This window comes from Bubalus kerabau, chromosome 23 (assembly GCF_029407905.1).
Source record: "Bubalus kerabau isolate K-KA32 ecotype Philippines breed swamp buffalo chromosome 23, PCC_UOA_SB_1v2, whole genome shotgun sequence".
NCBI lineage: Eukaryota > Metazoa > Chordata > Mammalia > Artiodactyla > Bovidae > Bubalus > Bubalus kerabau.
In genome coordinates this window covers 39,034,429-39,056,788 of record NC_073646.1, presented here as the reverse complement: position 1 = coordinate 39,056,788, position 22,360 = coordinate 39,034,429, and the positions used below count along the sequence as shown (strand labels likewise).

General features: G+C 43.7%; 1 protein-coding gene across 4 annotated transcripts; it reads left to right on the top strand.

Moving 5' to 3' along the window:
• Positions 1 to 8: 8 nt before the first annotated feature.
• PMS2 (PMS1 homolog 2, mismatch repair system component) lies at positions 9 to 21,921 on the top strand. 4 transcript variants are annotated; one of them, XM_055561193.1, is made up of 16 exons: positions 9 to 211; positions 2,195 to 2,334; positions 3,035 to 3,121; positions 3,306 to 3,408; positions 4,617 to 4,800; positions 7,229 to 7,396; positions 8,115 to 8,212; positions 9,514 to 9,613; positions 11,108 to 11,192; positions 12,145 to 12,300; positions 13,245 to 14,112; positions 15,793 to 15,960; positions 18,455 to 18,555; positions 18,765 to 18,934; positions 20,861 to 21,035; positions 21,545 to 21,921. In XM_055561193.1, exons 1-15 carry the CDS (start codon positions 120 to 122, stop codon positions 21,002 to 21,004), a joined length of 2,664 nt encoding a protein of 887 aa, XP_055417168.1. In that variant the 5' UTR covers positions 9 to 119; the 3' UTR covers positions 21,005 to 21,035; positions 21,545 to 21,921. The 4 variants fall into 4 exon arrangements, with proteins under 4 accessions (XP_055417168.1, XP_055417167.1, XP_055417169.1 ...); XM_055561192.1 differs by having other exon boundaries at positions 20,861 to 21,044; XM_055561194.1 differs by having other exon boundaries at positions 165 to 211; positions 2,131 to 2,334; positions 20,861 to 21,044.
• Positions 21,922 to 22,360: the final 439 nt, after the last annotated feature.

Sequence of the window (22,360 nt, the reverse complement as noted above, 5' to 3'; positions counted from 1 at the left end):
CCCTGCTCTCTCGACGTCACGGACTCGACCTTTGACACCACCAATCAGCGAGAAGAAGCTGTGGGAAGCGTTCGCGGCCTTATCCGGAAGTGGGCGGGGCACTGTGTGGGAAGCAGCCAATGGGCGGCCGGGCGCCCGCGGGAGCGGCGGCGCGAACGGCTACGAGTCCCGCCTCAGGCTCTGCATCCATGGAGCGAGCTGACGGGCCGAGGTGAGCCGAGCTTGCAGCGTTCTCTCGCGGTCGCTCTGGCTAAGGCCCACGGCGTTCCAGGCCTCTGGAACGGAGGGGAAAATGACCGCGGCGCAGACCGAGCCGGCAAGGAGACCCCGGAGCGGGCTCCTCAGTGCGCCCCACACCCGCCGTCCTGTGGGTTCACTTTGAGGTCGGGGTCCGTGGGGAATTCGGCTCCCTGTCCGGACGCTGCCACTCATCCGCGGACCTGAACCCGGAGCTTGAAATCCCAGTAGACGGAATTCTTTTCCTTGTTACCTGGTTGCGCGCGCTCTCTGTTTTTAAATTGAGGGTTGTTTTAGGGGTGGCTTCAAGACATGGGAATTTGCATAGCTGCACAGTTTTAAAGGACGCAGTGCTTCTGTGTCTCCTTGAGTACACGGTTACCCGCAGAGACACCGAATTCGGGCTTAGCAGATCTTCGGGTAGCATTGCTGCACAGTTGTCAGATTCGTGATCCCAAATTCTCTGTGTTTGTTTAAATGTTGTCTCTCCACCAAATGTCAAAGCTGGGCCAGGATGTCCTGCCAAATCAACTTATTTTTAGAGGTACTTTTGTCCATTTTATGTGGTCTCGTCTGCACTTTTTACATTTAAGACAAACGAGTAGAATTTTTGCAAGGTAAAATGAAGGATTCCTGGGTCCGGGAGATCCCCCCTGGAGAAGGGATAGACTACCCACTCCAGTATTCTTGGGCTTCCTTGGTGGCTCAGCGGTTAAAGAATCCGCCTGCAATGCGGGATACCTGGGTTCGATTCCTGTGTCAGGAAGATCCCCTGGAGAAGGGAAAGGCGTACCTCCAGTATTCTGGCTTGGAGAATTGCATGGACTGTGTAGTCCACGGGGTTGCAAAGAGTCGGACACGATTGAGTGACTTTCACTTTCAGCGAGGATATACTGTGTCCAGGTGACAAGTAGTGGTAAAAAAAAAAATCTGCCTGCCAGTGTAGGAGGCCTAAGAGATGTGGGTTTGATCCCTGGGTGAAGAGGATCCCCTGTGGGAGGAAATGGCAACCCAGTATTTGTGCCTGGATAATTCCTGGACAGAGGAGCCTGGAGGGCTTCAGCCCATGGGGTCTCAAAGAGTGAGACATGACAGTACACACCAGACAGTGCGGTGCTAGTGAGTTCTTGAAAAAGTACAATTATTTGACCAGTTTTGTGGTAACTCTGGTGGTATCATGGGGGATTAATTGAAGTAGAGAGAAAACAGAGACAAACCCTTTGGAAAATTCTGAAAGGAGGTACAGTCAGGACTTTGAGGGCCTTTGCTGAGACAGGAGCTGGCAGCCTGGATTCAGAGTGGGGATTTTTTTTTTTTTTGGCTCCCTTTGGTCTTCACTGTGGCAGGCAGGATCTTTTATTGAGCATACAGACTCTCTAGTTATAGCTCTCAGGCTTAGTTGCTCTTTGGGATGTGGGATCTTAGTTCCCCAACCAGGAATTGAACCTATGTCCCCTATTGCAAGGTGGATACTTAACCACTGGACTACCAGGGAAGCCTTTGGAGCGGGTATTTGAAGGAAATGATAGGAAATCCAACTGGTACCTGATTTTTGAGATGGTTTTGATTTTGACATGAACACTGGATTTCCCAGCAAAATTTTGGTTTTTCAAATTGTGGGGAAATGTTACTTTCAGTTTTCAAGAAAGAAAGTCCTATTGTAAGTGTTTATTGACCCATAGCTTGAGTGGGACGTGTGTTTCCCCCATGTAGATCCCAGTATAATTAGATTTTAAATATCTATTTTACTTGACGTATCCATTCAGAAGATTTTTGACATGTTTACGGATTGTAGACCAACATTTATATTTATGAATATAATTATTGGATATATTAATGTAATGGATGGATTAGACCAGTTAACTGTTAACAGAGATGAATTGTTTCCCACAGTTCAAACCAGGATGAAAATACATAATTGCCTACTTGCTTTGTCTCTTGTAACTGGTTTCTTCAGTTCAGAACTTGCTAAGGCCATCAAACCTATCGATCGGAAGTCAGTCCATCAGATTTGTTCTGGGCAAGTGGTACTTGGTCTAAGCACTGCTGTGAAGGAGTTGGTAGAAAATAGTGTGGATGCCGGTGCAACTAGTATTGGTAAGTTTGGGAGAGTTTTAAACCACAAGAAATAATCAGGTTATGCTATTTTATTCAAGAAACAGTAAGATGATCATTGATATGCTGTGAAGTTATTATTTAAGCTTAAAAAATAAGACTGTAGCAAGACAATCACTGATACGCTGAGAAATTGTTATTTTTTTAAACATAAATTTAGCACCTATTATGTGCCTAGTACTTGGCTAGATAGTAATCATAATAACAGCAGTTAACTTTTATTGTGTTCTTACTATGTGCCAGGCAGGCATTGTGCTAAGAACTGTGTAGGTAACATTTAGTCTGCAGAGTAATCGTATGAGATTGGGAGTTACTATTGCAATAATTATCTTCGTTTTACAAAAGAGGAAATTAAGGCACAAGGAATTTGCCTTTTTTGAGCTTTAGCTAGTAAATCTGACCCCTGGGAGTCTGATTCCAGAACCTGTTCTCTTGAAGGCTGTGTTAAAATTTTTGTCTTGAAGGAAAGAGGAAAGAAAAAAAAACCACAAAACTACTTTATCTGGGCTAGTAAATAGGCAAGAGGGACTTTAAAGAATAAAATACACAAGATGACAGTAGTGTATTTAAATAAATATAGTTAGGACTCAAAGTTGCATTTTGTAAGTTATAACTATTGTCTTTCACTCTAAAGTCTTTTCATGTTGATCAATTTGAGAAGTCAGTACTTTAACCTTTTTAGATCTCAGGCTTAAAGACTATGGAGTGGAGCTCATCGAAGTTTCAGACAATGGATGTGGGGTAGAAGAAGAAAATTTTGAAGGCTTAAGTAAGTGGTATTTTGCTAATCCTATTTTAAAATATTTGGGCCCAATATTTGAGAACTTGGGGTAACACTGTCTTAGGAAACACAAAAACAGCTTTTAAAACCAGTCACTTGGGTGGGTACTCTGTGTGTTCATTGCTCTATCATTTGCGATATCTTGGACTTAGACTCTTCACCTCTCTCTCAGCTCTGAAACATCACACTTCGAAGATTCAGGAGTTTGCTGACCTCACTCAGGTTGAAACTTTTGGCTTTCGAGGGGAAGCTCTGAGCTCACTCTGTGCACTGAGGTGATGCAATGTTTTTATCCTCTAACTTTACCCCTTCTAAAAATCTCTCTGAAAATTGAGAAGTCTGATTAGAATCATTTTTTTTACACTTTTCCATATGAATATTCTCAACTTCTAGCTTCTCTGTTCTGTTTTATTGTACTGTCAACCTATGTGGTAATATTTCTGAAATGTAAGCAACGAAAAAATGAAATGAAGCAAATAGTATATAATATTATAAAACAATTGTTATCCTTATTAAAGCAGAAACTTTTCAACTTAAAAGTAACATAGCTAGGCTTCCCTGATAGCTCAGTTGGTAAAGAATCCCGCCTGCAATGCAGGAGACCCCGGTTCAATTCCTGGGTGGGGAAGATCCTCTGGAGAAGGGGTAGGCTACCCACTCCAGTACTCTTGGGCTTCCCTTTTGGCTCAGCTGGTAAAGAATCCTCCTGCAATGCAGGAGACCAGGGATCGATCCCTGGGTTGGGAAGATCCCCTGGAGAAGGGATAGGCTACCCACTCCAGTATTCTGGCCTGGAGAATTCCACGGACTGTATAGTCCATGGGGTTGCAAAGAGTCGGACACGACTGAGCGACTGTCACATAGGGACTTCCTTGGTGGTCCAGTGGTTGGGACTGGGTTCCATTCCTGGTCAGGGAACTAGATCTCACATCACTCAACTAAATATCCCACCTGCTGCAATGAAAGATCAAAGATCCCGAATGCTGCAACTATGACCTGGTGATGCCAAATAAATAAATTAATTAATTTTTAAAAAAGTAACATATAGATAAATATAGATGCCATGTACTATTGATTTTAACTTAATTTGATGTTGAGGAAAAAATGTGCTAAACACTTATTTAACTGCACAATGTCTTCTAAGATTTTGTTAGAGTAGTAGTATGATAGCTAAACAGAGAAATAAATCTCTATTGTTGAATTCAAAAGTTTTAAGATCTTTTATTTTGCAGTTTAACCAAAGCAAGTTATCAAGGCTCTTATCAAAACGAAATAGTTACAGAACTCTCTCACTATCTACCGGGGCCCAAGCTTTAGATTTTATGACAATTCCTCACCCCTTTAATCTCTCTTGATGATCTCAGAAGGATCAGCATCTTTTTAGGAGAATTTTGAGAGAACGGAAGTGAGAAAACCAGCACGTGACGTCCAGCACCTGGGCGTCTTTAGCTGACCGTGCTGTGCTGGCTTTTGTTTCTTACAGCGATGTGACTATTTCTACCTGCCACACGTCTGTGAAGGTTGGGACTCGATTGGTGTTTGATCACAATGGAAAAATCCTCCAGAAAACCCCCTACCCACGACCCAGGGGGACGACGGTCAGCGTGCAGCAGCTATTTTATACGCTTCCTGTGCGCCATAAGGAGTTTCAAAGGAATATTAAGAAGGTACGGTAAGGGACGTCCCTGCTGGTCCAGGGGCTGGGACGCTATGCCCCCAGTGCCTGGGGGGTGGGGGCGCCCAGGCTTGATCCTGGTCAGGGAGCTGGATCCCACATGCTGCAGCTACGAGATCACACACTACAGCTGAAAGAGCCTGCATGCCACATTGAAGATCCCGCATGCTGTACTAAGACCCAGAGCAGCCAAAAAAAAAAAAAAAGCATGATAAACCTAGAATCCTGACTTGCGAGAGTCTGGAGAGTGTGGTAACCAGACGTAGTTCAAAATCAATCAGGTTGGTTTGCATGACTGTTCATTCTCTTCCTTTAATTTTTTAATATTTGGAGAGTTGCTTAGCTCATCTCTTTGCCTAAAAGACCCAACTTTCGGATGATTTATCCTTTTCTTTTCTTGGAAAGAATCATCAAATTGTGTTTAGAAGGTTTTCTAGTATGGGAAATGAGTCTTTTAAGACTATTTTTTGATCCTCTCTATATTTTTCAAGAAGATAATTTTTCTTGGTTCCCTGAAAAGTGAATCAGTGTAACTTTTATGAATTGGAATGAAAATGAAATAGCTGCGTATTATATAACTGTTGTGTTTAAAAAGCAGTTAGAAATTGTCTGTATATATATGTGTGTGTAAATATGTATATATGTAATCACATGTATGTAAGTTGTTGTTTAGTTGCTAAGTTGTATCTGACTCATTTGTGACCCCATGGACTGTAGCCTGCCAGGCTTCTCTATCCATGGAATTTTCCAGACAAGAATACTGGAGTGGGTTGCCATTTCCTTTTCCATGGATGTATATATATATATAGTATGGATGGAGGAGCCTGGTAGGCTGCAGTCCATGAGGTCGCTGAGTCGGACTCAACTGAGTGACTTCACTTTCACTTTTCACTTTCATGCATTGGAGAAGGAAATGGCAACCCACTCCAGTGTTCTTGCCTGGAGAATCCCAGGGACGGGGGAGCCTGGTGGGCTGCCGTCTATGGGGTCACACAGAGTTGGACACGACTGAAGCGACTTAGCAGCAGCAGTAGCAGTCATATGTATATATGATTACAGTTTTGTAAAAACAAAGCAACTGGCCTAAATCAGCATAGAAAAAAGGACTGGGAGAGTAGATGCATGAATGCTACCAGTGGTTTTTCTTGGATCTACTCTCACTTTTGCTATCTTCCCTGAGCCTTTCTCTTTTGTATCTATGTTTTTTATAATCCAAAAAATTACTTAAACATATGCTGCTTAGAACTTTCTTTACCTCTAAAGCAATTTGTGCTAGTTAAAAACTTTATAAAGTTTTGCAAAGTATAGAAAAACTTTAAAAATGTTTTCTTTTTTAATTAAAAAATTAAACATTTTTTGTACAGAGAAAACTTTTATTATTACTTTGTATTGTATGGTAAACACATCTGTGCCTCAAAAACATAGGCATAAGAGAACTTGTACTTGCCAGAGACGACCATGGTCAATAGCTTGGTTTGTCTTTCCAGTCTCCTAGTTTCATGTATTCATAAATCTTAGAAAAGTTTTCAAAATAAATATTAATATTAGGAAATCAAGTGATACAGAATATGAAACATTTAAATCACATGGAATTGTGTGTGGCAGAAAGTTGTTGCTGTTTCTGCTTGTCTCCCAGACTTTGGTTTGTATTCCTTAGACTTTAAATGCATATACAGTCTTTCTACATATGTGTCTTTCTTTTTTTTTTTTTTTAACAATTAGGATCATATTATATACACTGTTCAATACCTTGACTTTTTATATAGTATATTGTAGATATCTTTTTTGGTCGACTGGTACTATATTATTCTATATCATGGTACCATTGTATGGATATACTGTAATTAATTAGCCCCTGCTTAGGTTTTTTTCAATTTCTCACAACTACAGATTGTCTCAGTAAACATTTTCATAGTACATTTTTGATTGTTTATGCCACTGTTTTTTTAGCAAGGATAGATTTCCAGAGGGTGGATTCCAACATCAAAGGGAACATATGTCTCAATTTTTAAAGCAGAAAACTTGGATATTTTGGAAAGGAGCTAAGTGTCATTAAGAACCTTATCCTCTGAGAAGGAAGTGGCAACCCAATCTAGTATTCTTGCCTGGGAAATCCCACGGACAGAAGAGCCTGGCGGGCTCTGGCCCACAGGGTCACAAAAATTGGATGCGACTTAGTGACTTAACAACAAGAGTACCCATAAGAGTATTACTTCATTGGCTGGCACTGCACACACACATACAAAAGAACCTTATCCCCTGATTTCTCTTGGATGCCATGTTGGGAGATTCAACTCATGAATTGTTTTGTGTTATTGGAAGATGATATGAGAACCTTGAGTTGGCTGTGTAACTTGAATCATATGATTCTTGTAAAACTGAGGTAACCTTGAGTCCTTGGGTTTGTGTGTTTTCAACAGGAGTTCGCCAAGATGGTTCAGGTGTTACAGGCATACTGCATCATTTCAGCGGGCGTCCGTATAAGTTGCACCAATCAGGTTGGGCAGGGCAAGCGGCAGCCTGTGGTGTGCACCAGCGGAAGCTCCAGCATGAAGGAAAACATCGGATTGGTGTTTGGGCAGAAGCAGGTAGTGGTGGCTGGTTGTATAAAGCTGTTTTCTCCCTCTTGTGATTATGGCAAGTTTCTTTTGTTCCTTTTCAATAGAATAGAGCATTGGAAAAGACCCTGATGCTGGGAACGTTTGAAGGCAAGAGGAGAAGGGGGTGGCAGAGGATGAGATGGTTAGATAGCATCACTGACTCAAGGGACACGAATTTGAGCAAACTCCGGGAGATAGTGAAGGACAGGAGAACCTGGTGTGCTGCTGTCCATGGGGTTGACATATAATTTTTTTAATATTTATTTGACTGTGTCAGGTCTCTGCGGCATGTGGGATCTCCCTTGTGTGGCCCACGGGCTCTCCAGTTGTAGCGTTCTGGCTCAGAAGTTGTGGCTCGAGTGCTTAGTTGCTCTGAGGCGTGTGGGATACTAGTTCCCCGACCAGGGCTTGATCCCACTTCCCCTGCATTGCAGGGCAGATTCTTATCCACTCCACCACCAGGGAAGTCCTTGTGGGCGACGTATTGGTAATGGATAAGTAGGAGGCCCAAGTGTTTCGCTTCACTAATAAATCAAAATTACTCTAAAACTGCAGAAAGCCACTGTTGATATTCTTTGTTCTCTTAATACGGATAGCTTGACTATGAAGGAAAACACAGAACTCTCGTTATAGCTTCCTTTCTGAAGTTTGGAAGTTGAAGTTCTCACTTGGTCATGAAATCACCATGAACCTTGACTTCTTTCAGTTGCAAAGCCTCATCCCCTTTGTGCAGCTGCCCCCTAGTGACTCCATCTGCGAAGAATATGGGCTGAGCTGTTCCCAGGCTCTGCACAACCTGTTTTGGTAAGTAGATTGCTGCCCAGAAAATTACCATCAGTTTTTTTTTGTTGTTTTTTTTTTGAGATTTTTTTTTTTTCTTGGTTTTGTTTTTAAAGATCATGCTTTTAAAGTTCATAGTTTCTTATGTTCTTGGTAAAACTGTAGGCAGTATGACTGCTGAGGAAGCAGGTTTATATGAAGGAGTCAGGTACTAAATGCAAACAGTGTTCTGGGTAACTGGTAACATTTTAGGGGGTTTCCTATTGAGTTAGCCCTTGTAGAAGAGGCTCTGTCTAGTGAACAAGTAGGATAACTCTTAAATTATGTATAATGTTTCATTTTATTGGGATCTGGCAGAGAGGGGTAGAGGCTCAGTTTATTTAGCCTGGTGCCTTATTCAGAGTCCAATCCAGCATCATCGTCATCATTTTTTAAATAATGATTTACCCACTTGGCTGTACTGGGGTCTTAGTTGTGGCGTGCAGGATCTGTAACTGTGGCATGCAGGCTCCTTCATTTATTTATTCTTAGTTGCAGCATGTGAACTCTTAGTTGTGGTATGTGGGATCTAATTCCCCAACCAGGGATTGAGCCTGGGCCTCTTGCAGTGGTCCAGTGGCTGGACCCCAAACTCTGGATCTTAGGGAAGTCCCCCAGCACCATTACGTTTAGTGTAAGAAAAATATAGACACTTTTCCATAAACAGGGTTGATCTTGTGACAGCCCATATTGTTTACCATCCGTCCACTTGCCTTTGGCTTATGCCTGAAATTAAAGATGAAGATTCACCTTTTTATGTTACAGTATCAGTCTTACAGAAACTCGGATATCCCAGGGGTAGATCTCAGGTGAAATAAGCCCATAACCAGTGCGTTAGTTGATAGAAGTTTGCTGACTGAGAACAGATTTTAAAAGGAAGGAGAATGTGGGCAAAGAGCCTGGATTCAGGTCCCTGGGCTCCGTGGACAGCTCGTTGGGGACTGCACGAAGGTTCTAGAATGTGAATGTAGGGTGAGACCCGCTCCTTATGTGGAGGCCGAGGACTTAATAGGGAAAGTGAGAGCCGAAATGAATCGGTTTTGAAACCACTGAGTTACCCGTGGTGGATTTGTCAATAATGGGATCTTGGGACATTCCAGAGGGTCTGTATTTCTTTCATGATTCACCACAATGGAGCACAGACACACATTACCTGAAATGTTAATACCTGTCAGCTTGTCACTGGGGATTATGTTTTTATTCTTCACTTTGAGAAGGTGCTGAGTGATATGTGTCTGATCCTTTCCACTCTGGAATCCTGCCCTAATGGCATTAACATTGAACAGTATCTCAGGTTTTATTTCGCACTGTGCTCATGGCGTGGGAAGAAGTTCAACGGACAGACAGTTTTTCTTTATCAATCGGCGGCCTTGCGACCCATCAAAGGTATTTCAAAATTTGGGGTGATTAGTTTTTTTCTTTTAGCCTTCACTTTTAATTTTATTTTTTATTAAATAATATTTTCTTTCTTTCTTTTTTTTTTTTTTAAATAACATTTTCTGACACAGGCAATTTACATGGAACTTGAAATTCTGACTCAAAAACATGAGTAAATTATCTTTTTTTTCATTCTTCTAATCAATTTTATTCTAAAAGCATGTTTTTATGCAAATATATTATTTAAACCAACAATGCTATATTATTGTCATTTAAAAAATATTTTTAGAATGTCTCGCTTTCTTTTTAAAAAGATTTTTATTTTACATTGGAATGTAGTTGATTTGTAGTGTTGTGTTTTAGGTGTACAGCAGAGTGGCTCAATTATACACATAGCATATATCTATTCTTTTTCAAATTCTTTTCCCATTTAGATTATTACAGAATATTGAGTAGAATTCCCTGTGCTATATAGTAGGTCCTTGTTGGTTATGTATAAATTAAATTTTTTTAGACCTTTGAAAATGAGTACCACACAGTGGTTTCAATTATACATCTGTGTGTGTGCATACATATGGACATATATTAATAACCAATATATTTATTATAATAAAAATTATCACTATTAGAAGACAGTAAGCATTTTAAAATATTGACTATTTGATCTAGACTCTTTGATGTAGAATGACACATGTGCACCTGCCTCTGTATTTTCTCTTTGTTTTATCCATTTTCCAGGAAAATAAGGCCCAGATTGCTTCTGCTTCAAACTAAAACTGATCATCTTGATATGATTATAGCGTTTGTTAATGGTCAGTTTTGATTTTGCATCTTCAGCAACATTATCCCTCAGTAATAGTTTCAGTTTTCCAGTGATTGTTCAAAATTACTTGGTTTGTTTTTTGCTGTGCCACATGGCTGGTGGGGTCTCAGTTCCTCAACCAGGGACTGAACCTACACCCTCAGCAATGAAAGTATGGTCTTAACCACTAGGCAGAGAATTCCTCCAAATTACTTCTATCAACCAGATATGATTCAGCTTCTAAATTTTTAAACTGTGTTATAATGGGTGTGATTTTATGGCTTATCTGTAATGCCATTTGATAGTCTCATTATTAAGTCATATAAATACACTTATGTACATGCATAAAATGTATTTTATGAGCATTTAAACTATATCACATTTTACTGACATCTCTTCAAGAACATCTTCATATTGGAAAAAGATTCAGTTTTATGAATCTGTGCTTAAAAATACCCCTTAGAGGGGCAAGAGGAAACCTTTTTGAGGTAATTGGTATCTTCATTAGCTTGATTGTGGGGATGGGTTCGCAGGTGTATGTATATGTCAGAACTTATCAAGTTGTACACTTTAAGCTCAATTTGTTTTAGGCCAGCTTTACCTCAAGAAAGCTGTTAAAAATGTATCATTTTATAGAGTGTTGTTAGAACACTGGGGAAAGAAACATTTTATTCTTTTCTAATCTTTGATTCTTTGTGTAGGTTTCCAGACTTGTGAACGAGGTCTATCACATGTATAATCGGCATCAGTACCCATTCATTGTTCTTAATGTTTCTGTTGATTCGGGTAAGTTCTGCTGAGGTTTCAGTAAGATTGGTGACTTACTCCTGAAGGAATAAAATGAAATTATAAAGCTCGGATATGACTGGAAATTTTTATAGAACAGTTAATGGCTATATACATTTTTATAAACTAAACAATTTTAAAAATTAAAAAAAAGTATTTTATTTTAGACTTTTATTTTTTTTATACAGGCTTTCCTGCTTTCTACTTGGAACTTTGTGATTGTGTTTTTAGGAAAATGTGACTTTTTCATGTCAGCCAAGGGAGAAAGTCGACTAAATGTTTTCCCTGATTTTGAAAATAATTCATTTCATCTAGGTATTTTTCTTCTGATAGCTGTTATTATGGTTTATTGTTATCCAGTGTTTTTTCTAGATGCTTAGAAATATATATGTGCACACCTTAAAAATATATATACCTAATGGTATAATACATATCTATCCATATTTTTTGGAATGGGAAAATAATTTTGGAAAATTTTGTATTGTGCTCTTTAACCTTAGATGTAAACATTTCTTTTCAGAAACATGATTCTAATATTAATAGCTGTATTGTATTTCGGTGTGTGGATATATCTTGATTTGTGAACTTTTATGTTTGTGCTTATTATAGTTGTTTTCAGCTTTTGGAAATTTAAAATCTTTTCTTATAGATAAATCATTATCTATATCTATGATTGTTTCTTTAAGATAAACTCCTAAAAGTAGAATCACTGGGTCAGTGAATGTGATCCTGTTATACCAGTTTATACATCTATCAACAATGTACTAGGGATTGTAAGTTTTAAGCAGATTCAGTAGGTGATGAAAATGACAGTTTAGTTAGCAATTTTAACCTATCTTTTCATGGGTTTATTTGCTTTTTTTTCTTTTGCAATTTTCCTACTCAAGTGCTTGTGTAGTTCATCTGTTTGCTTAAGGTGGACTTAATCAGCATCTTTTCTATTTTGCTTTAGCATGTGTCGACATCAACGTTACTCCAGATAAAAGGCAAATTTTCCTGCAAGAGGAGAAGCTTTTGTTGGCAGTTTTAAAGACGTCTTTGATAGGAATGTTCGAGAGTGATGTTAACAAACTCCAGGTCAGCCAGCAGCCGCTGCTAGATGTGGAAGGTAAGAAAAACACCAGCGTGTGTGGCTTCTGCAGGCTGCCCTTGTCCTGGTACTGTCCTCAGTTTCTTTGGAGGTAAAGTTTTTTTTGGCATGAAAGAAAATCTCCCTTTTTAGACAGAGAAGATGTGTCACCCTAGAAAGCATGTTGCTGCAGATTTTACGGTAATCCGGGTAAAAAGAGACCCAAGCCGCCTCTGTTATCACACAGGGGTCCGTTCTTACCAAGACTCACCCCTTTGCTTTCAGTAAACATGCCCTGATTTTGGCAAGTCTTTTGTCCATTTCCAGAGTTCTGAACAAGTTGATTCTGATAATTCTTGCCATTTTTTCCTATTTCTTATGGAGGAGGGAATTTGGGGCAAGGTTCTTACTTTGCCATTTGCCTTCACATCCCCCGTGTGTTTATCGCTGCGTGGCACGTTGAGATGAGACTTGTCCTAGAGAGTTTTACAAAGCGGCTGTACCAATGTCCCCACCACTAGCAGTATTTAAGCATCCCATTGGATCCTCAACTTTGTAAGCATTTTTTTTAAATTTATCTGTTCTGAAGAGTATATAGCCATATCACATTGTGGTTTTAATTCGTGTCTCCTTCCTGGTTCATGTAGCACTGTGTTCATACCTTGGATCAGCCATACAGAGCTCCTCTTGTGCAAATTTAATGTTCATGTAAAAATATCCCCTTATTCCATTTCTGCATGGGCTTCCCTGGTGGCTCAGCATTAAAGAATCTGCCTGCCCATGCAGGAGACAGTTCAGTGCCTAGGTTGGGAAGATCCCCTGAACGAGGGCATGGCAACCCACTCTAGTATTCTTACCTGGAGAACAGCTATGAGATTCAGTCCATGGGGTTGCAAAAGAGTCGGACACAACTTAGTGACTAAGCAACAATAATTCCATTTCTGCACAGCCTCTGATGCCCTTCTCTGTTTGCATCTACTTAGGTCACTTAATAAAGAGGCCTTCGGCAGAGATGGAGAAGCCTGAGCCAGAAAAGAAGGATGATCCTGCCCCGTTAAGGACTCATGGAGAAGAGAAAAGGGTAGTGACCATTTCCAGACTGAGAGAAACCTTTTCCCTTCGTCACTCGACTGAGAATAAGTCCCGGGGTCCGAAGGCCACTGATCCGAGGCGGGTTTCTCCGAGGCAGAAAAGCAGTGCCCAGTTTCCTAGAGCTTTGGGGCCCCCCTGCTCCCGGAAGCACGTCTCTGAACCTGGGGAGGAAGGGAGGACTTCTGCTCAGGGGCCCCACAACTTGATGGGCAGAGTGGAGATGGAGGAGGACTCGGGGCACGGCAGCGCATCTGCCGGCTCTGAGGAGGCATCCAGCACCCCCGAGACAAGCAGCCACCCCAGCACTGACCGGGTGGCAAGCTCCCCCGAAGACAGATTTTCCCAAGAAAATGTGGAGTCTCGGGAAAAGTTACCTGAAACTGACCATCGTCTTTCAGGCACAAAGTGCCATTTAAACCAAGAAGAAAGTGGCTCCACATCTAGAGTCTTGCTGCAGCCCACAAAGCTCTCATCCCCAAACACAAAGCGTTTTAAAAAAGAAGGGATTCCTTTAAATCCCGATGTCCTTCCAGAGTTGGTGAAAGCCCAGAGTGCGTCAGCTACAGTGGATGTAGCTGTGAAAATTGACAAGAAAATAGTGCCCCTTGATTTTTCCATGAGTTCTCTCGCCAAACGAATAAAGCAGTTGTGTCAGCAAGAACAGCAGCGAGAAAGTCAACAGAATTATAGGAAATTTCGGGCAAAGATTTGCCCTGGAGAAAATCAAGCAGCGGAAGACGAACTAAGAAAAGAGATCAGGTAACAATTTTCTTTAAAGAACTCTTACCATGTAGTTCTGCAACCTGAAACCTTGCAAGGATTTTTTTTCCTTATATTTCATACAGATTTGGTCCAAATCAAAGCCTTCTTGACCCCAATTTCAATCCTCTTCCTGGAGGTTTTCAGCCCATGGTGACTTCTCCCTGCATTGAATTCAGGGCACCTTTGGGGAACATTATTGCTATTATCCATCGTTCCATTTAATGTGTATGAGGGAGAATTACCAAAGCTATGATTTCAAGAAGATGGTATCAGATAAGGTTAAGTAAAAAAGGCAGTTTAAAGTAAAATATCCGTAATACAGATAATAGAAAACACTAGTCACTGCTATTTTCTTGACAATAATCATGTCTAACATTGTGATTCTTAAAAAATGAGAAATTCTCTTGAAATATTTAGTTTTAAAAAGACAGTTATTTATTTTTGGCTGTGCTGGGTCTCCGTTGCGCTGTGGACTTCCTCTCGTGGCAAGCAGGGGCTGCTCTCGTTGGGAGTCCTCAGGCTTCTCTCTGCAGCGGCCTCTCGTCGCAGAGCACAGGCTCTGGGGCGAGCAGGGTTCAGTAGTTGCAGCTCCCGGGCCCTGGAGCACAGACTCAGTTGCGCTGAGGTACGTGCGATCTTCCCGGATCAGGGATCAAACCTGTGTCTCCTGTATTGCCAGGAGGATTCTTCACCACTGAGCCACCAGGGAAGGCCAAAATATTTAACTTGTACTTTTCTTATCATTTGTTTTAAAAATATTTGGACAGAGAAAATTGTTAGGGACAGAGGAGCCAGGCCGGCTACAGTTCATGGAGTCGCAAGGATTCAGACACAACTGAGCACACACCAAGCTGTAAAGCTTTGTTTCTTGAACCCAGATGCTAGGTTCTAGTTCTGGTTTATGCCGGGAGATACACCTGCCAAAGACATGAAAAGACCAGGGTCTTCAGGCTTGCACAGGTTTTTCCTGTGGGGAATCCCCCTGGGGAACCAGAGCAGACTCAGACGGTTCCTGAAAGAGCAGTTAGATCCAAGGAGTTGGTATTTGTGCAAATTATATCAGTTTGTTGCCTCACGGCTCCAAATCCCCCATTAGCCCTGCTTTTGCGGTCCTGATTGGTGTTCAGTCGCAGTCCTGGAGGCTGGACCATATAAGCCTTTCTCTTGGTGCACTGTTAGATGTGATCAGCAGGGGGCGCTGGAGGGACTCTGCAAGACCAAGTGGGAGCAGCGGCTTCCCCCTTGCTTTCTGTCATGCCCTGTCTTCCTACGATATCTGAGATGCACTGTTAAGTGCCTGGAGTATGAAGAATTGATTCCATTTGTTTTAAACAATGTACAGATAAAGGCCTGGAAGCATATGCACCAAATCATCAATAATTTAGTGACTGAGTCACAGGGCAGTTAGGTGAATGCCTGAATAAGTAGTGTTATCTTTAGAAAGTGTGATTATTAGGGACTTTGTGTTTTTGTATTTTTTTTTTTTTTTAATCAGAGAAAGAATCTTTAAAAATGTCTTCTAAAATGGGAATTCCCTAGCAGTCCAGGGGTTAGGACTCAGCCCTGGTTTAATCACTGGTGGGAGAACTAAGATCCCACAAGCCGTGGAGTGTGGCACCCTCACCCCCCCCCCCCAAAAAAAAAAAAACTTTTCTAATTGATATTTTCTACACACAGCAAAACGATGTTTGCAGAAATGGAAATCATTGGTCAGTTTAACTTGGGGTTTATCATCACCAAGCTGAATGCAGATATCTTCATAGTGGACCAGCATGCCACGGACGAGAAATACAACTTCGAGATGCTTCAGCAGCACACTGTTCTCCAGGGTCAAAGGCTTATAGCGTAAGTGCATCTCAGTGCTCAGAATTCAGTGTCATTTCACATCCCAGACTTAGCTTATAGGTGTGTCTTATCTCTGGCTTCCCTGGTGGTTACCCAGATTCTCGGTGGTAAAGAATCTGCCTGCCAAGGCAGGAGACTCTGGTTTGATCCCCGGTCTGAGACTATCCCCTGGAGGAGGAAATGGCAGCTCACTCCAGTGTTCTTGCCTGGAGAACCCCATGGACAGAGGAGCCTGATGGGCTGCAGTCTGTGGGGGGAGGTCATAGAGAGTCAGATACAGCTTGGCAAACAACAAATCTTTATCTATCTATATTTTTTGGTCCTAAATATCCTTAAAGCAGATTTCACACTTTTTGCATGTTAATAGTCATACCTGCCCTTTATGTAGTGCTTACTTTGTGCCAGGCAATGTTGAAAATTTTGCATTTAATCCTCACAACCCTTTGAAATAGTTACTGTGTAGTACCATCATCTCACGGGTGATAACACTGAAGACGCACACAGAGGTTCAGTCACTTGCCCAAGGTCACACAGCTGATGGGTTCTTTAACGATAACAGCTTTTTAGCTATTCAAAAATGCCCATCACTGGTTGGCCAGGAAATCCTTTTGATGAAGGACAGTTTATAGTATGTCTATTTAGAGTATGTGGGTCCCCTGGAGAAGGAAATGGCTGCCCACTCCAATATTCTTGCCTGGAAAATCCCACGGACAGAGGGGCCTGGTGGCCTGCAGTCCATGGGGTCGCAAAGCATCAGGCACGACTGAGCGACTAACACTTCACTTCACTTCACGTGTTCAGAAGGTCAGTGGTGCCTGTGTGTCTGTCCTCAGCTATGGTAGAGCAATTCCAGTAATTAGTCACTGCAGAATTTGGTATTTCTCTCTCTTTAGCCAAATTGAATGTGTTACACTGACCACTTTACAAGGCGGTGTGGTTGTGTAGCATGTAAACCAGAAATCTTTAGTAAGAGTTGTAAGGAGAGGTCATGGGTTTTCATTTGGGAAATTAAACTATGTAATTAACTCAGATCCCAGCAGTAGCAGATCCCGTCATGAAGAAGTTACTGCTGAAACCGTCTCTCAGCTGGCACCCTTACCTAGTTTATCTGCTGAGTACTCTTGTTTCCTCTGTCTCCTGCAGAATGGTTTAATTACTTTTACTTTTAGTAGGAGTAGTAAAGACAGTGAATGAGCCACTTTAGAATACTGAGTTACTCCTATCCCTCTCGCAGAGGCCATTTATTTTTTAGCCATTTTGCATAATTACAGTCTCGTTTGTGGCATTTCAAGTTGACCTGGATAATCCCAGGCCACAGTGGGTTCCCGGTGGACCACACTTCGGGATGAAAGGGTAAAGACCACAGCTGCCTCCTTTCCTACTAGGCCCTGCCTCGCTCGGCCCTGACGACCTCTCAGCTGTCCTAAGCCCTCCTCTCCTCTTCTCCACGCTTGAGCCACCCTGGCCATCCTTTGTGTTCCCTCAACAGTCCTGATGAATTCCTCCCTGGCCATCAAGCGGAAGGAAGCAGATATGTGTGTGTGGCTCTGGGAACATCCATGGTCCATCCTAGGGCCTTTGCACAGACTATTGCCTAGAGCACTTGTTACCCCCATCACCTGATAACTGCTTCTCACCCCCAGATCTCAGCCCAAAGGTCATTTCCTCAGAGAAGCCCTCCGTGACCACCTCCGCCCCCACTCTCCAGGCCAAGTCTCACGTGCTCTGTGCTTCTAAGTCTCTGAGTGTCTCGTCTTCCTGATTCTCTGTGTAGTTTGTTATTATAGTTTGTTTGCATAACTTGCCTTTTTTCCCCATTAGACTGTTTGTTCCATGAGAGCAGAGGACGGGTCTGTGTTTGCTCACCTTCACAGCTCCTGTCTTTTAGCGGTTTCTGTAAATCCAGGTGGAGAGATGGGTAGATCGCTGGAAGGAGAGATGGCTGGATGAAGGATGCAGGCAGGAGAAGGAGCAGCATAGTGGAACAGATGCCATTTCCTCTGTTTTCAAACGTCTATAATGACCAAAGCCAAGTTTTCAAACTCTCTTTATTGTGAGGAGGAAAAATAGCTTTTTTAGGTTATATTGTTATCATTAAAAAAAAAAAAGAGTCATTGGGTGGGATGGCAGATTGAGGAAACATAAACTACTTTTGGAGTTAATTCTGACTTCTAAGAAGATCTTTAAAAAAAAAAGAAAAATGGAAATTAAAAGGAAATGCTTAGGACTTCCCCAGCAGTCCTGTGGTTAGAACTCTGCACTTCCACTGCAGGGGCACGGGGTTCAGTCCTTTATTGGGGAACTAAGATCCCACATGCCTTGAGGTGTGGCCAAAAACAAATAATTTTTTTAAAAAAGGAAATGGAGTTTTGTGACAGGTGAGGTTCACAACTGAAAGCATGTTATTCATGTTTGAATAAATTACAAAATTGTTGTTTTAATTTCATTTCTGTCTTAGAGCCTTCAAGATCTAGTTTGGGTCTCTGTTTTTCAGACCTCAGACTCTCAGCCTAACGGCTGTCAATGAAGCAATTCTAATAGAAAATCTGGAAATATTCAGGAAGAATGGCTTTGACTTTGTTATTGATGAACACGGTAAGTTATTACTTAGAAGGTAGGATTGCGTCCTTGTAGAGCTGAGAACGATCTCTGAGGCCCTGCACAGTGTGTTTTTTTAGAGATGGACAGGCTTCCCCCCAGAGTGCTTTGCGTCCGCCTTGTCTTTCAGATGTTCCTGACAAGTAGCACCCAAATGAAACACATTTTTCAAATTATGGCTTTTTCCCCGAATTGTCTTCTTTCAGCGCCAGTCACTGAAAGAGCCAAGTTGATTTCCTTGCCAACCAGTAAGAACTGGACCTTTGGACCCCAGGACATAGACGAGCTGCTCTTCATGCTGAGCGACAGCCCCGGGGTCATGTGCCGGCCCTCCCGCGTCCGGCAGATGTTCGCCTCCAGAGCCTGTCGCAAGTCTGTAAGTAAGGAACGCTCGCCCACAGGGCCCCCAAGGGTCTGCTCCAGCTCAGGAGTCCTCGGTTCAGCCCCGGACAGCCCCATGAAGTGTGGGCGATGGTCACCCTGGGACGTGTGCCTAGAGGGTCCCGTTGTCCTCCGCCAGCGTAACCTGAGCCCTGCACGGCCGCCCTGACCCACAGTTACTGCATCCCCGAGGCAGCATCCTCCCAGCACCTCCAGCGATCCCGTGCAGTCAGCCATTTGTCCCCGTTGTTCGTCTGTGGACCTGAGGGGTATTAATGATCCTGGTGGAGAAGGAGTAGGTGCTGCCAGTTCTTGACCCTGTGGGAGGTTGTCCGGAGGCTCTGCGGTCAGCATGCATTTTGCAGGGACCCCCAGGGCGGGCAGTGTGTGCTTGCTGGCTGCCGCCCCCCGATGCTGGCAGGGCCCCGGTGCTGTCCCCACACAGCGCATAGACTGGGGGCTGTCTCCTCTGCACCCAGGGGCCCATGTCCTGCCCTTGGCTCTAGGCATGCCAGCTTCTATCTGCTTCCCACCGCAAGCCCTCTGTCTGTATGCCCTGCTCCACATGCCTTCCTCGCCCGCCTGGTGCCTTCCCGCCCTCCCTGAGCACCCAACTGAAGTCGCCTCTCCACGGTGCTGCAGAGGACAGATGGGTGAGCTGTTCCGCTGAGGGCAGGCAGGGACGTTTGAGCGGCAGCCTGAGGAAGAGGGGCCCTGAGACACGCAAACGCCTGTGGGAAACGTGTGCCGGGTAGAGGGCGCGGCCAGTGCCAATGGCCTGAGGCAGGTACTTGCTTCACGGGCTTGTGCAAGAGACCAAGGGTGTCTGTGAGGCTGGAGTCAGGGAGGAAGGGCTGCTTGCTTGCAGATGTGGGTGCAAAGGCCAGCGAGGGCCAAGTCACATGGTGCACTCGGTCTTTCATACAGGCTGGGGGGTGGCTGCAGGGTTTTTGGTTTTTTGGTTGAGCTGGGTCTTCGTTGCTGTGTGCGAGCTTTCTCTGGTTGCGGAGAGCGGGGGCTCCTCACTGCAGTGGCTTGCCCTGTCGGGGAGCACAGGCTGTCTATGCTCAGGCTTCAGCACTTGCAGCACGCTGGCTCCGTAGTTTCGGCTCACTGGCTCTGGGCGCACAGGCTTCAGTAGTTGTGGCTCCCAGGCTCTAGAGCACAGGCCCAGTCATGGCGCAGGGACTTAGTGGCCCTGTTGCATGTGGGATCTTCCTGGTCCAGGGATCGCACCCATGGCCCCTGCTTTGGCAGACGGACTTCTATCTACCACGACACGGGGGAAGCTCCTGACAGACTTTTAAGAGGAATCTCTGGCCCTGAGTGGAGGATGGGTTGAAGGGACGAAGGGGTCGGGAGAGCAGGGAGATCTGTTAGACTGCTGTGGTCACCAGGGTGGGAGGCCATTGCGGCGGGGTTGTGGGTGCTGGTGGAACTGGTGTGACTGGTTGGTCCTGGACGGGAGTGGGCCACAGCTCTCTCAAGGATGTGCTACCAATGAGGGAGCCATGGAGGGGCTGGATTTCACAAAGGGGCCCGACAGCTGGGGCCCTAGAGGCCAAGGTTCTTCCAGACAGGACTTTGCAGGGAACACAAGACAAAGTCTTGTCCAGCCTCTCTGTAGAGCACACTGCATCTGAAGAATGGCTGTGCTGTGCTTAGTCGCTCAGTTGTGTCCAACTGTTTCTGATTCCATGGACTGTATGTAGCCCACCAGGCTCCTCTGCCCATGGGGGATTCTCCAGCAAGAATACTGGAGTGGGTTGCCATGCCCTCCTCCAGGGGATCTTCCCCACCCAGGGATTGAACCCAGGTCTCCCACCTGGCAGGCGGATTCTCTGCTAGGGAAGTCTGAAGTGTGGCTGTTCTAACCCAGACCAGTAAAGCTTTAATTGAAGCCATCATGTCTCACACGCAGGTGATGATTGGAACCCCTCTTAACACAAGCGAGATGAAGAAACTCATCACACACATGGGGGAGATGGACCATCCCTGGAACTGTCCCCACGGAAGGCCCACCATGAGACACATTGCCAACCTGGATGTCATTTCTCAGAGCTGACGGCGCTTTCCGTTTTATAGAGCTGTTGATCGTACTGCAGGTTTTTCTGTTTTGCAAGGCCGGGCTTTAACGAACCGTTTGGGGGGTTTGTTTCTAAATGCAACTGCTACTTCCAAAGGCATCAGATCCATTTAGAAATGATCTTGAGGACTTTTTTGATCCACATGGAGCACTGCTTGCAATACTTTTCTTGTTTTGCTTTTAAATGTGAGCCTGTGTGTGTATAGAGGCAAGAGTATATTTACAGAAATAGAGCACTTTAGAAGTCACTGGGACCTCTGCTGTGGCCTGATGTATTTTGATCTGTAACTTTCAGCCCTTAACGATGATTAAATTCCTAATGGTTTCACTTCATAAAGCTAATGTTACGGTTCTTTGGAGCTAGTCATCCTGAACCCTGCTGCATATTAAATTTAGAAAAGAATCCTAGAAACCCCAAGGGGGATTCTCTGTCCAGCTGGAAGAAGTTGAGCAGGTGGATCGGGGTCTCTCTATCTGTTTGTTTGTTTGTTGTTGTAATTTTTGTTTTGTTTTTGGCAGTGTTACAAGGTTTTCGGGGATTAAACCTGGACCACCGTGGTAAAAGCCCAGGATCCTAACCACTGAACCGACAGGGAGCTCCTGGATCTCTCTTTTTAAATGTACCCCGCTGCAGCCAGAATGGCAAAGACTGTTGTGCGTGCTCAGTTGCTCAGTCGTGTCCAACTCTCTGCGACCCCATGGACTGTGGCCTGCCAGGCTCCTCTGTCCAGGAGTACTTGAGTGGGTTGCCATATCCTTCTCTAGGGGATCTTTCCGACCCAGGGATCAAACCCAAGTCTTCTGCATCTCCTGCTTGGCAGGTGGATTCTTTACCGCTGAGCCACCTGGGAAGCCCAAAGACTGTTGTAGGCAAGGGGAAATAAAAGATTCTGATTTTTCTGTAACATTGATGCTGTGATTTGATTTCCTTGGAGTGTGGCCTGCAAGACGCTCTAGTTACTGACTGTGCTGGAGGGAGAATCCGTAATTTGTTGTCAGTTTTTCATAGAATCTCGTCCTGTTTGAACTCTGCCCGAAATGGAAGTAAGCATGCCCTCTGCAGGGTCCAAATGGCGGTTGGTGGACGATCGCCAGTGTGGACCTTCCACCCTAACCCTGCTCTCCACCTTTCTGCCCAGACAGTGGGCTTCCTTCATTTACAGATTTAGAAGTCCTTAGGTGTGAGGAGACAGTCAAGTAATAATTATTGTCACTCATGTAAGCGCTATGCTGGTGGACCTGAAAGATCTCATTTAATATTTGCAAAAACTCTGCAAATTGGGGTTTGAGAGGGAGGGAGGCCTTCCCCAGAGGCCTCCTGTACTAATCCCAGAA